This window comes from Didymosphaeria variabile (genome assembly GCF_027946475.1).
Source record: "Didymosphaeria variabile strain IMI 356815 chromosome Unknown scaffold_6, whole genome shotgun sequence".
NCBI classification, from domain to species: Eukaryota; Fungi; Ascomycota; class Dothideomycetes; order Pleosporales; family Didymosphaeriaceae; genus Didymosphaeria; species Didymosphaeria variabile.
Window position 1 is genome coordinate 1,071,374 of NW_026611625.1, and position 14,632 is coordinate 1,086,005.

Genomic DNA, 14,632 nt, shown 5'->3' on the forward strand with positions numbered 1-14,632 from the left:
GGTCAGCGTTCGGGACGTGAGGTCGATTGTTGACCGACCCCATTGTAGGAGAAGCTGCTGCTGTGGAAGGACGCATGGTAGGACGCGTCGTTGCCATACGGGTAGCAAAGTAGGGTACCTCGCCGGCTTGTGTTTGTTCGTATGGTATAGCTAGGACCAGAGCCGACTCAGAGCGCGCGTTGGTATCCTCTTCCTCGGCACGTGGAGACTTCACCCGACGAATCGATGGCATGCGTACCTGCTTCTTCGCCCGACGACAGAACGATCTTAGTTGCTCGCTGTGTGAAGTAGCGATTCTCTCGCAGTCAGATTCTTGGATGATCGGTATGGCATACTGCACGTTCGAAACATCTCCCGTATCGGCGGGGTTACCTTCTCTCCAATATGAGAGCCCACCCATCAACGGAGACGACGGCTTGCTCGTAGCCAACCAAGCATCTACATCAAGTACAACGTCTGGGTCCGTTCGAGGTGGCAGCGACGGAGCCTCGAGTACCTGACCTTGCGGAGAGTGCTGAAGCTGCAGAGGAGGCATTGGAAGCGGTCGAGTTGATTCGCCTTTAGCAGCCCGACTCGAAGAGGGCGCAGTCGATGGTCGATTGGGAGGTGCGGTGCGCGGGCGGCGCAAGGACATTTGCCTGATCATTTTGACTTGCTCGGGATTTCCCTCGTTTTGTCGCAGCGCTGGTCTCAAGAAATGGCGAGCAAACCAGTGCTTCGCTAACTCCTGCTCCTTGACTTGGTTGCAGGGCTGTTTCGTCGCTAAGAAGGTTGTAGTATCAGTGGTCATGTCGGCGCTGGCGATGTGGTACTAAGTTAGATTGCGAATGCGGGATAATGTGTGCTGCTGGAGGTGTATCTTATTATAGACGCGGGCACAATAGCGGAGAAGAGACGTGGTCGGGCCTTGTGAGGAAAGTGAAGATGAGAGTGCAGGTTTTCGTTGGGGTGAGTGAAGTCACTGATGCACCATGCGGAAGGCGCGTCGCTCAAGAATCGCTTTCAGCTCACGAGACTCCATTCACTCTTTCCAAAGTTGGAAAATGCCCACATCATTAGAGCATCTGAACATATGCGAGCTCATCGATATGATTGCCTTGAAGATCTATGTACTCAACAGCAGTCTCAGTGTAATCGAACACCATGAGTTTCCGCCCGTGGAGCCTTGCCTACAACATAATTACTATCGTGGACGGTTCTAGACGGTGGTTATACCATGATTCTCCCAATGGTATACTTTTATGTATGTGACCCCTACGGCTGGCATGGCCAAATGGAGATCGGATGCAAGCCTAATTTTTGACCCGTTAGCTTTCGGTAATAAATCCTGGGGTAACATGGGATGCTATGGCTATTCTGATTTCCAGCATGATACTGTACCGCTGCTATTTGCGTCTATACAAGGAGGCGACCATACAAGCATCCATCTTGCTCAACCAACTTTGTGATGTGCACCCTCAACCGCGCCAATAGACTGCAGTTTCGGAAGGCTGCAATTGATCAAAGGTCTGTCCAGACGTACACCAGAAGGAAAGTTCGTTCCGGCCTCATCCCCACTACTTCCTATATTCGCGTACTGGCTCTTTGCTTGGCTATTGATTTTCTCGGCACTTGGATAGGACCACCATCAGTGACATCCGAGACCTACGTCCATCATCCACCACATTATACCGACTGCGGCGGTGCTATGCAACGCGCCTTTTTGGCTTGCCAGGGCGAATCGCTACGATCCAACAAATCAGGTCGAAGCTGTTCGACTCATCTTACATCAACACACTAACCAAGTCCGGTCCAGTGTTCTCTTCTACTACGAATTATAAGGTCTTCAAGTTCGACTTCGAAAATTTTGTCAAATACTTCGGCCCCTGCGACTCAGCCCCTAAGTATCATTGTTTACGATGGTACGACGAGGGAAGGAAGCAGCCGCACCAATGGAAGAGCACCTCGGCGGGGGTCACATCTCTGTCACGGCTCAACAATCACGCTACGCACTCGACGCAATTGATACGCCGGTATCGAAAGAGATATTGGTGAAAGATCTTTCTATCAATGTGTGCAATCGTGAATTGCTCAGCCATGTCACACTACATCTTGTTGAAGCACGTCACTACATCCTCGCCGGGCGCAACGGTACAGGAAAGTCGACATTACTCAGGGTATGGAACGCTCGTATATGAAGTCGACATGTTTTATACAGAGGCACCCCCTAACTAGCTACTCTTTACTGAGTTTCACTGACTTCGTACTTGCTCGCCTAGGCAATCGGCGACGGCTTGATTCCAGGAATTCCATGGAGCACGAGGATTCTGCTACTCGGCCAAACGCAGGAAGACAACCCTAGTAAAGGACTCGGTGAGACGAAGATTGAAGAAACAGTACTGCAACATATCGTGCGAAGTGACAAATTAAGGGAAAGATATACAAGAGAGGCAAATACTCTCAGTGACGCTATTGAGCAAGTCGATCCAATGGCACCTGTGAGAGCGTTCAGGAGAGTGTCGCATGACCGACTGGCGCTACAGCTGAAAGAGGCGCATCGTATTGCCGAGCGTAGAAGTGGTGCACGGGGGAAGATGGCGAGAAAGGAGCTCATAAAGGTAACATCATCTTTCATCTTCCAAGTTATCTAACGGCTTGTACTAACATTGTGAACAGCTCGAAGAGCGGTTCGAGGAATCCAAATCTCGTCTCACCCAGAATCAGGGCGATATCGATCCTGCAAAGTTGAGCTCTGAAATCCATGCAGCAGCTGACCTCTTGACCAACGTCCAATCCGCACTTGAACTGATGGATGCTTCACAGGCTGAGGTCAAGGCCAGACAGGTCTTACTAGGCCTCGGGTTCAAAGACGAAAAAATTGACAAGCCCGTCTCGGAACTCTCCGGAGGTTGGAAAACGCGCTGCGACCTTGCGTGCGCCTTGTGCCAATATGCCGACGTACTACTCCTTGACGAGCCTACCAATTTCTTGGATCTGCCCTCCATCATTTGGCTTCAAGACTATATCCGCAACTTGAGAGACACCACAGTTCTCGTTACGACGCATGATCGAGAGTTTGGCGATGCGGTAGCAGAAGAGCTTATTCTTCTGCGGCACCAGCAGTTGGAGAAATTCCGAGGCAATCTGAGTCTTTACGAACGAGAGCGGTACAAGAAAGCTCGGTACTTAACCAAAATGAAAGATGCACAGGATAAACAGAAGAAGCACATGGAGAAGACGGTGACGAACAACATCAAGGCGGCGCGAGAAAAAGGAGATGATAAGAAACTCAAGCAAGCGGCATCTCGCAAAAAGAAGCTCGACGAGCGAATGGGCATTGAGGTTGGACTCAGGGGAGGACGTTTCAAGCGCAACCGTGATTTGGGTGGTTATCATCTGTCAAGTCGAGCGGAAATCGACGTACCAGATTTTGATCCACCGGTCAGGATGGCATTTCCACGGCAGCCACCGGACCTGAGGTTTCCGGGGTCATTGGTGAGCCTCGAAAAGGTGTCCTTCGCGTACCCTGGCGGGAAGAAAGTCCCTATATTGAATGACATCAACTTGACTATCCACCCTGGGCAGAGAGTTGGCATAGCTGGCTTAAACGGGTCTGGAAAGACAACGCTCATCTCGGTCATTGTAGGAACGAATGAAGGCGCCATAGGAGGGCTCACACCGATCTCAGGCACCATCACCCGTCATGCACGTGCAAACATCAGCCGCTTTTCGCAGCAATCGGTCGAGGAGATAACGGCCATCGCGGGCACCAAACCACAACTTACAGCCCTAGCGCATTTACGGGAACACAATGGTGTAGAAATGGACGAAAAAGAGGCCAGGCAGCTGCTCGGCAGCCTAGGCCTACAAGGGCAGCCAGCATCGGACGTCCCACTCGCGTTGCTTTCTGGTGGACAGAAAGTCCGAGTCGCTTTGGCGAAGTTGTTGTGGCGTCCTCCACAGCTCCTCATCCTGGATGAAGTCACGACGCATCTGGATGCAGAGACCATTCTGGGCTTGATCGTGGCTCTGCGAGAGTACGATGGAGCTTTGCTTGTCGTTACGCATGACAGATTCTTCATGCGGTACGTTTGAGCAGCTGACCATGTCGATCGCAGACGATGCTAACTAGTCCACAGAACGGTAGTAGAAGGCGAAAGTCCATACAGACTAGCTCCAGGGGTCCAGACGGAAGACGATCCGGAGAGCTCCTCGGGAGAGGAGGAGACAGGGGCGTCTGGGGGAACAGTTTATCGGTTGTTCAAGGGCCAGCTGAAGAAGCTCGAGGGTGGCATGGAGCAGTACGAGGAGATAGCCTCGCGGGCAGCTGCCAAGCTGGGCAGAGTGTAGAGCCTGTTCTACTTGGTCCCTAGCGCAAGCAGGTGGTAGGAACGTACAGCGGTGTAGGGGTCTGCGACGTGTTCCTCTTGTGTTGGAGGGTGGTCTATGCAGGGCCAAGGGCGGGCGGAACAGTTCCCGCGACGCAGTAGCCAACACGCGTGCCCAGCGCGTAAATCTCTCCACTAGCTTGACTAGACAATATTGACGAAGCGCGTCCTCCTTTTGCGGCCCAGTTCATCTTCGTCACGATGTCTTCCCAGTGCACGCCCTTAATTGTCCTAATAATCATGCCTTAGCTGCAGGCCGCCGAAAGCTTCATCCTCTACACCGAATTGAACATCTAATTTATGCTGCAGGAGCTTCCATCCTAGTTCCCCTGAGCTGCAATGTCGACGGAAGCTCCTACTCCAGCTACCGATACCCCTCCAGCCTCCGAGACAAAAGCGCCCAAGGACAAGAATTGTCCCTTCTGTGGACAAGCTTTCACATCGAGTAGTCTCGGCAGGCATCTCGACTTATACATACGAGCGAAAAATCCGAAGGCGGCAGATGGAGTCCATCTCGTCGACGAGATCAAGAAGCTTAGGGGCGGCATCACACGCAGGCAAAAAGTCAAGAAAGAGCTGGACACGCCGGCGAAGAAGCACTCGGTGGTCAACAATGCATCGCCCACTGTGCAGAGCATCGATGGGGAGGATGACTCGCCAGAGCTGACCTCTGCGAAGCAAGGCCATTTCAAGGATATGAGCTGGGCGGTTGCAGACGGACATACCCCACGCATGCTGGGCACCAAAACGCCCGAGATGAGGAGGGATGTATCGAGGCAGATGCAGAAGGCGGACCTGGATCAGCGGCAGAAGTTGTCCGAGGAGGCAGAGACGGCGAAAGCCACGGAGCTGGCACTACGGGAGCTGCTACGAAGTGTCAAGGAGGCCAAGTGCGTTAGACAACACTCATCCCGATTGGAGAGTCTGAGCTAATATGGAACCAGCGCAAAAGCAACGGGCCCCGCGCTCTTCGACTTCGACCCTTACACGCTCAACTTCCCCAGCCTGTGCCTCCAGATTCTCCCACCTCCGTCGACTCTCTTCTCCCCGACGCCCTTTGCCACAAGTGAGTCGTGGTCCATAAGCCCTCCTGGTCAGAAGCAGCTCGAGGCGCTGAACCGGCAAGTCGGCGATCGGTTGCTGGCACTCCAGCGGCAGCGACAGATCAACCAAGCGTATCCGTCTGGTTCGCAGTCCAGTCCGTCTTCAGGTAGAAATTCGCCCCTCCCAACTCCTCCGCTCTTCGATCCCGACCCGCAAAAGCTCTTCTGCCATATCGCTGAAGCATACAATCACTGGTCGTGCCAGCCTGAGAAGGTGCGTCAGGAGTACTGGCAGGTGGAGATACTCCGCTCGTATGCACGGTCCACTGACTTGCGACGGGATGCTGAGATGAATCTGGAGAACGCTCGGCGGGAAATTGAGTACCTGAAGTCTAGCCGTTGGGCGGCTGGCGCTCCGGAACGATCGCCCATTACCTTCTCACTGAGCGCTGACACTGTCAAAGAGCTTGGTAAACATGGTATGGACTTACGTAACTGGGACTATGACCGCCTTATCGAGAAGTGGAAGACGGTAGTTCGGGACAACAGGAATGTCGTCGGCGGTATGACAGCACAAAAACCGCTGCCTGATTCATCCCTTACAAGGAGCTGCTCGATGGCAAGCGTACCGACCCAGCCATTTGTCCCGATGAATTCAGTGAAGACCGAACAGACCGCTTACTCAGCGCCGGCGACCATCAACGGCACAGATGAAAACGGCGACCAAGTCGACGCCGAAGGCGAAGATGACGATGCAGACGTCGATCTCGAGGTCGTCCCTGCCTCCAACAACAATCCTGCTCCATTGACCACCCAACTCAGCAACATCCCACGACTGCTCCCTCTTCAACCAACACCTGTACATCCTACAAATTTCCAGATGCATGACCATATTCAGTCACCAGTCCACGCTGCCCATGCCCATGCACAAGCTCAGGCTCAAGCCCAAGCCCAAGCTCAACATCAGGCACACGCACAAGCACAGGCTTGGGCCGCTGCAAGACAGCACATGAACCAAAGCCGTAATCAGTCCCATGGCCTTCCGCATCAGCAGTTGAGTCCTCATCCGAATCACATGGGCTCCGCGGCGAATAGCCGCAGGGCGAGCGCAGTGATGATGGATCATCCGATGAGCGCAGGGGGAATGTTGCCAATGGATGGCATCGAGGGTAGTGGTAATGGATTTTTAAGGATGGACATGGGCCTCGGTGTCACTGCAGGCTATGTCGGGTCGAACGATAACGGAGTATAACCTATTGACCTCGCACGACAATCAGCTGTTCAGGCCTGTGGGAGTCGACTTCTCATCCACCGACAGCCAGACTACTTACGCAAACTTCACCATAGCGCAAACTATACCGCCACTTCGCGAGAAGCTCGCCTTGGCGTGCAAGCTCTATGGCGGAGCTATCGACTGTTACATCGCGCTACATTCTTCCTTTTGTTGATTTCATTGCATTAGGATACCCCATGCCATGTAGGCATCTTGCTCTTGTTCCTTTCCTCTCGCTCTGGCTTCTCGACCTAGCCATGACTTTCATATTCACCATCTCTATTGGCACCGCGTGAAGCGAAGCTGCATACCCTTCTCATTTCTTATCGTCGTTACCTGATACCCATTTTGTCTCAGGGATTCCTGATTGACTCAGTTTACTTTACTATAGATTTCGTCTGTTGCCTTCAGTGGCTGTGGTGGCACTTGTCTAAATGGAAGGAAGATATATTTCCTTTGTTGGTCGGAAGGTCGGACGGTCGGATGGGGTCCAGAATGTGTGTCTTAAGTTATACCATTATCGCTGGTTTGTCTGCCTTAGGACTACAACGTTCAAATCATGGATACCTTCACAAACATATTGTCTCCTTTTTTCCCTCCTACGACATGGAGCCTACAGCGACTGAACGGTTCTACACATCGTGTTCACTTTGCTTATGACGCGCCACGATGTGAATTGTGGCTTTTCCTCACTTCCTTTGTTCATCCTAGACGACCCCGACAGCTCTTACCTTTGTGCAGATTGCTACTTCCAGTCAAGGCTGTGGTACAAGCGGCTTTCTGCATCAGCCAAATTTAATTTGATCATTGTTGCTTTTTTCTTTGATGACAACAACAGGGACCGGACACGACCGCATACGCCGAATGTAGGTCTTACAGCGATACGTTTCGCCTTTGTACTGCATCGCGAAAGTATGAAGGGCTTAGGTAGAGAAGAAGGTCCTTTATACGTACAACGCATCTTTCAAAGCTCCGCTTGCATACACTATACGCACGCGGAACGTTCACAAACGGACATCGCTCTACACAACGCAAGGCAAGTCGCAGCAACAATCAATCCCTCAGCTTCTTTCGTAGATCTATACTTCCCTGCCTGCAAACAATGGCATACAGACATGGACCTCACTTGGATTCCAACAGATTCATGAAGGGAGCTGGCATTCAACGCAGACCCCCAAAGCGACCCCTCTTTGAGCTTTCCCCGGCCGCGACTGACATACGCTTCAAACGAAATGATCGTCGGTGGCGCCCGCTGGATGAGGTCCCACAGTGGTTGTCGTCCGCTAGGAACCGTGAAGGTGTAAAAGGTAAGGCCAGGGTTGAAGGAGGAAATCTTCCAAGAAAGCGCGCCCGCGATGACAACGACAACAATGGTGAAGGCATTCACATCCGTCCTCGCAAGAGGCGCAGAAGTGGAGATAGCTGGTGGGTCATCGAACAATGTACATGGCTCTTTTGTTGTATTGAATTTTTATTGCATTTCAACGATACACCAGCAGCGATAGGCGAGGACGAACGAAACAGGATCAGTCAAGAGGGAAGAGAACAACAATTCATGGAGCATCCAAATTATATCACAGTAGGAGGTAGAAGAGTATACGTTGCAGACGCAGGCTTCAACGTCATACCGCACAGTGGCACTGGAGCAGTGCGCCCAAACTCGGAAATCGAAGGACAACCAAAGACAGCAACCCCAACATGGCCGCCGAAGAGCTATCCATACGCCGGAGATCCCGTGGCGGATCCGGAATGCGAAAGTCCGGAGACACCGCCAGGAATGGAGGATGAGTGCACGCAGACGACACCCCCGCCTTCTGATTCTGATGGCGAAGACGACGACATGCCCGCACCTGATGTGGTGGCAGGTGGCATTCATTCTTCGCCACCTACAAAGACGCAAGCTGGTGGGCATATAGTCGTGCTTCCGGGGGACGGTACGCATTTTACTGGACCACTGATTAGACAGCAGCCTATGCTGCGAAAAGATAATAAGGGCCGTTTTTGGGATAAGGAGGACCGCCTAGTGGATAGCCGCGGCCGCTTGATCAATGAGAGTGGCCAGCTTATAGATGAGCAAGGACGTATTCCTCATCATCTCTTGAGGGATGATCCTCCGCCGCAGCCTTTCGCATCAATACCACCACGAAGGGATTCGCAGGGCCGTCTTTTGCATGAGCAAGGCTATTTTGTCAAGGAGGAGGCTCACCTTGTCAATAGCAATGGCCAACTAGTTGATGACAAAGGCCAACTCGTGGATGAGCATGGACGGATCCCCGCCCATCTGTTCGAGGATGATCGGCCCATTCCAAAGAGGCCACCTAGATTACCGGAAGCTCCAACCTCTAGACCACCACAAGTTCCGTCTAAGCCACCACAAGTTCCGCCGCAGCCATCTGCATCAGCACCATCGCGGAGGGATGAGCAGGGCCGTCTTCTGGGTGAAGATGTTTGTCCGGTGAACGATCAGGGGCATCTGGTGAACGAGCGAGGCCTTCATGTAGATGAACAGGGAAGATTAGTGGACGGGCTAGGTCGTCTCATAAATGCGCTTGGGCAGCTTGTGAATACGAAAGGTCAGCTTGTGAATACGAAAGGTCAGCTTGTGGATGCGTATGGATCCCGGATGATTGAAGAAACACCTGCAGATAAGCCTCTTCCGCCAGGTGTCAATAAATTGAACTCTGATGCTTGGCGCGAGAATTTTAAAGAGATGGGCAACCAGTGGGTTAAGACAGCTTCTTCACCATCTCCGATAACGACGAGCACAGCCGTGGGACCAACTGGACCAAGTAACTCCCCAGCGGATCCAACGAGTTTTCTGGACAGACTCCCTAGTCAACAGCAACAGCCTGGCGGACGTCTTCCAGCTGGTTTCGACGACGCGGAGGAAGGTGAAGATCCGACAACACGTACAAGGGGAAGAGACAGGCAATACCGACCGCTACCACCCAACGACTACGTTATCAGAGGTAGTTCCCTCGGACGTTATGGCCTCCCGCTCGCCCCAGATATGGTCGTCCAAGACGAAGAGCGTCCAGTACCCCCTCTTGGAGAAAAATACATGGACCGCTTCACCTTCCCACCCAGGAAATGCGCCATCACACAGCACGACGAACCCTGTAACGAAATCTTCACTAACGGCCGCGCGTTGCGCGAACACCAGCTCACTCACGATTACATGATGTCTGGTGGTGCTGGTCCGGGCGGGACCATCGACCCGGAGACAGAAGATCAGTTCTCTTTACCGGAGGGCGAGGCGGATAGGTTATTGCGGGAGCGACAGGTTAGGAAGATGATTGTCTACAAGGGGACAGCGCTGCAGAAAGCGGCATTGGAAAATTACTGGGAGGCGAAGGAAACGAAGGAGGCGGAAGAGAGAGCTGGAAAGGCGAAGGAGCGAGCGGAGGCGCCTTTGACGGAGGAAGATTTTCTTCCTGAAAAAATGACGCAGGAAGAGTTTGAGAAGTCTTTGGATGAGTTGCCGTCTCCAGATGCGTCTGAGGAGGGGTTGACAGAGGAGCAGCAGGCAGAGTTCGACGGATTTTTAGATGGGGTGGACGTCCAGGAGGGCTTGTTGGAGGAGCAGGCGAATGGGAAAGGGCAGCTGGACCCGTTTCTTACGGTTTTCTCGGACGAAGAGCTCCAAAGGTGGGCTGAGGAGGAGAATGACATGGAGTATCCGGACCCGTATGCATGATTGGCTGTGGAAGGGGGCCGGAGTAGTCAGGTGGGCATGAAAAGTGGGCATGAAAAGCGTCATTGAGGTGAGGGTGCTGTATGTGTCTAGACCACTTCTCAACCTGATGTATTGTAACGTGATTGTCAACAGTAAAACATTTCTCCATCTAAATAGTATACTTCGTTCCTCTGTCCCGCGGCGTTTTCCGTCTCATGAATTTTTTGCAGATGAGCGTGACCAAAACTATCCCTTTGAGCCATCTGCTGCAATGTTGTGAGGTCGGGTTAGTTTTGCGCTCTCCTATCCGTTATTCGTCCCTTCGTACGTTCACGCTTTAGTCAGTGGCCGTGATCAGAAGTACGCTACCAAAGCACGCTTGGAAAGCCTCATGACGCCAGGTTAGTATTTGCGAGCCTTGATGCTATTGGACAGGAATTCCCCGCATCTGACCATTTCTGACTAGGGATTTTCGTCCGTTACATAGAGCATAACGTTTCGTTCGCGGAGATTAGCTTAATTAATTCGTGTGGCATGAGGACGGGGTTACCAAGCGGGGTTATGGACTAGAAATTGTATATATAGCGCCTTGAAGTAGAGAAACATCAACGACAATATCCCTTGCATCAACTTCTACAATCTACATCAACCACCGAAATGCCTGTCTACGTTATTGTGGGAGCCTCAAGAGGCTTGGGTGTACGTTGTTCCTGGCCCCTTTGCGTGTTCTCCTAACATCTCGCAGTACCAATTCCTCAAAACCATATCCGAGCAGGACCCCTCCAACATCGTTATCGGAACAGCCCGGACTGTAGACAAAGCCCAGGAGAAGGTCAAAACCGATGGCCTAAAGAACGTCCACATTGTCCACGGTGACATGGACGACCACGCCTCTCTCACCGCCGCCGCAAAGAAGACCGCCGAAATATCTGGCGGTGTGGTAGACTACCTCATCGTCAACGGCGCCTACTTCGCCATGCCCGCCTTTGCCAACGCTGCGGACGACTACGTAGGCAAAGAAGACCTCTTCCTCGACGAGCTCAGGCAAATCATGCAGACAAATGTTGCCGGCACGCTCTTCGCATTCAACGCTTTTATGCCGTTGATATTGAAATCCTCAATCAAGCGCGTCGCGGCCATTTCCTCCGCTGCCTCCGACAGGAACTACATCTTCGAAGGCGAGGACATAAACAGTCTGCACTACGCTACCTCCAAAGCCGCGCTGAACACGCTGGTCGCTAAGTTTGCAGCGAGATATAAGCACGATGGAGTGCTGTTTGTCAGCCTCAGCCCGGGTTGGGTCAATACACATGATGACATTCCTAAGGAGATCATGGACAAGGTCACTGTGTCGCTGTTTCGGTTCGACAAGGCGTTGAAGGGACCACTTACGCCGGCTCAGAGCGCGGAGAAGTGTCTCAGGGTCATGGATGGTTTGAAAAAAGAGCAGAGTGGGGAGTTCTTGAGCCAGCATGGGAATCGCATTTGGTTAGATGAGAAATGAGAGTAATCAGTACCCGTGGGTAGATCTCGAAGAGACAGACAATGATACTGAGATTACACGAGGTTACAGGAACGAAGGCAGCGAGCTTTGAGCACTCACTGCTGCGGTCATCTTCTCCGTGTGTCCTACTGTCCCAGCAGTATCCAAATCAGTCAATGCCCAGAATCGTTCAACGTACTCCCGCATCCGTATCATCACGGTGCTAAGATACTCCTTCTCCGTCCGTCGTGAGACTTTTAGAACCAATGCGCGCCGGACGTCGCTTTCTGCCTCGCATCCAAGCACGAACAGTGCAAAAGTTCGGTCGCATGTACGCACCATCTCCAGAATTTGGAAAGCATCAGAGACTAGAGACTGTAGGACCGGATTGTATGAAGACACTCTTCGCCCAACGCGGTAAAGATAGATCATACCACAGAGGCGGTGCAGCTCGGCGATCGAGGCTATGTGAGAGAGGTCTTCAGATGTCTGCCCCGGACAATAGGGTTCATCGAGACTTTGTTTAGCGTACTTGAGGCGACGCTCTAGCTTGTCGAGTGCTTCGTTTTGGAGGTCACTGCCCTTCTCTATGTCCCAACATGCGTCAAGGATAGAAGAGAGGGCGCCGAAAACTTCGAGTGAGCATGCTAGAGCTGGTCTTATCTTCGCAGGATTAGATGATAGGATTCTTTATGTTATGCAATATTTTGAAGGTACTTACGAGCGCTTTACGCGGCGAATTGAGCGCTACCACTGTGAGATGTCTTGTCCTCACCTTCTCCACCATGATCTTGGTTCGTCGAATATTATGTCGGGTGGAGAATTGGGTGAGGAAGTCGTGGTATGTGGCCATCTCCAAGACGAGCGATTCATCACCTTCATACACACGATCCAATGCGAATGTAGCTATGCCTGTTATTCGTAGACAGCAAATATCGTGCGACCACTCGATAAGTGGATGTACCAGGGCTGCAGACTGTTCCGACGGGCATTAGAAACGGCTCCCGGTACTCAAGTAGATAGATACTATGATGACATACCTCGCACATTGAAAGCAATGTAAGAGCGATGATCTGCTGCAGCGAAAGCGATGCGTGGGGCGACTGTGATGTGGAAGCAATTATCGATGTAACAGCCTTTGACTTGAATTTTTGCGAGCTAAGGCTGTCCGCAAAGTGTAAGCTAGCTATAGCGTAGATAGCAAAGAGAACTGCAGCAGATCCGGGCTGGGTGTCCGTGAAGGACATCCTGAATATCAAGCTCTGGATCACGGCAGAATTGGCCGATGTGAGACGAGGAGCGACCTTTTCTTGATCTACAAATTTCAGCAGGTACCAGGTTTCAAGGACAATGGAGGGCGGTACAGTAGGATAGAAGATCGATCTCCGTAGCCTTGTGTGGGAATGCGGGCCAGCGTGGGTTGCGACGAATGGTAGAATATTGGTTATCTTGTAGAAGAAGTGCGAATGAGGCTAGACGTGTCAATGTGTGTAAATGTGCAGGAGATTCCAAATCATCGCTCACCTGCATTCGATAGGTCATTGTACATTTCCACATCGAACATGGAAATATTCAAGAATTCGGTCTCGCGAGCACCCCGGTGCTCGTAAAGCTCAATGTCGGCGTTTGAGACTCGTACAAACTCATCCAACACGGCTGAATATAGGAGTTGCGCATCGCTCTCCAGGACAATGGCTCGCTTTCTATCACCATCCCGTGGCCATGAGAGCTTCAGGCCGTATCCGAGGCACTTTCGACCAGAGCTGCTGCAAACTCGACAATTTGGGCGTCCCCTATCGCATGCCACTTTGCGCTGCCTACAGTTCCAGCAGCCTCTGCCGTTTCTGGAGGTAGGCATGATCGTGCATGATCGTGCAGGCGCAGCCGAATCGATGTCAGCAGGAGCGAAGGACGGATGATTTATAGCTTTGCCTACATTCGGCTAGCGTGTACCAAGACAACCCTAGAATTGTGCATCTAACAAATCTTCCCAAGATCACGTAATTAACGTCAAGACACTGTAGGACGGCGACATTCGAAACGTAGGCGAGTGACTTGAGGAAGCTTGGAAGCTAGCGAAATCGAGAATGGAAGCTGCATAGGGGGGCGCGGGCCCTAGATTGCGTTAGCATATGGTAAGTAGGTAGGTTCGTGGAACATTCGCAGACTCATCTTATGATGATGTAGATTGATCTACCCGAATTGAAAGTACATGAGTACGACGAGAAAGCGAGTTGGGAGATGCATACTAAGTGCGAGCCGATGAGATGTACGGTTAGGCTGACGCTACATGGCATTGTATATTCTTACATTAATGGCTGGTCGCTGCAAGAGAGCCTCAAATACATCTGAACATATTGAAAGATCTGAAAGCTTTAGCTCACATGGTCACAACCCGCTTGATAAGAATACATTAAGCTACATTGATCAGGAGATGGTGATCTATTATCGGATGTGAGCTGATTTCTATCGTAGATTGGTAGATTTGAGAAGCGCCCTTTTACTTGGTTTACTCAAAGATAGAAACGTCCAAGCTTTAAGGATTTCCTGGAAGTTCTCGCTGTTCCTCAAACCCTATGGTGCCCGGAACGACACTACGTACCCGTTGGACGACGACGAACGGCACCCTGCCGCTGAAGACCGGAGAGACTACGATTCCTCGAACCTGTAGCGGACCTATCTGCCTCATCGCGAAGTATCCGCTGCTGATCAAGCATATCTCTACGGGCCTGGTAGTACTCAGCAGCTTCATGTCGCGCGCGCTCGTGCGGCGATGCGGCTCGAACCTGT

The 14,632-nt window shown here is 51.9% G+C and overlaps 4 protein-coding genes across 4 annotated transcripts; all 4 read left to right on the forward strand.

Moving 5' to 3' along the window:
• Positions 1 to 1,931: 1,931 nt before the first annotated feature.
• Positions 1,932 to 4,329, forward strand: N0V89_008285 (uncharacterized protein; the record flags this gene model as incomplete). The annotated part of the gene is made up of 4 exons (XM_056217042.1): positions 1,932 to 2,156; positions 2,259 to 2,597; positions 2,656 to 4,064; positions 4,119 to 4,329. 4 exons carry the CDS (start codon positions 1,932 to 1,934, stop codon positions 4,327 to 4,329), a joined length of 2,184 nt encoding a protein of 727 aa, XP_056068598.1.
• Positions 4,330 to 4,706: 377 nt separating this feature from the next.
• On the forward strand, positions 4,707 to 6,662 carry N0V89_008286 (uncharacterized protein; the record flags this gene model as incomplete). Its single annotated transcript, XM_056217043.1, has 2 exons — positions 4,707 to 5,257; positions 5,312 to 6,662. 2 exons carry the CDS (start codon positions 4,707 to 4,709, stop codon positions 6,660 to 6,662), a joined length of 1,902 nt encoding a protein of 633 aa, XP_056068599.1.
• Positions 6,663 to 7,915: 1,253 nt separating this feature from the next.
• On the forward strand, positions 7,916 to 10,380 carry N0V89_008287 (uncharacterized protein; the record flags this gene model as incomplete). Its single annotated transcript, XM_056217044.1, has 2 exons — positions 7,916 to 7,921; positions 7,954 to 10,380. The coding sequence occupies 2 exons, from the start codon at positions 7,916 to 7,918 to the stop codon at positions 10,378 to 10,380; spliced, it is 2,433 nt and encodes an 810-aa protein (XP_056068600.1).
• Positions 10,381 to 11,016: 636 nt separating this feature from the next.
• Positions 11,017 to 11,863, forward strand: N0V89_008288 (uncharacterized protein; the record flags this gene model as incomplete). Its single annotated transcript, XM_056217045.1, has 2 exons — positions 11,017 to 11,058; positions 11,105 to 11,863. The coding sequence occupies 2 exons, from the start codon at positions 11,017 to 11,019 to the stop codon at positions 11,861 to 11,863; spliced, it is 801 nt and encodes a 266-aa protein (XP_056068601.1).
• Between the last annotated feature and the right edge of the window lie 2,769 nt (positions 11,864 to 14,632).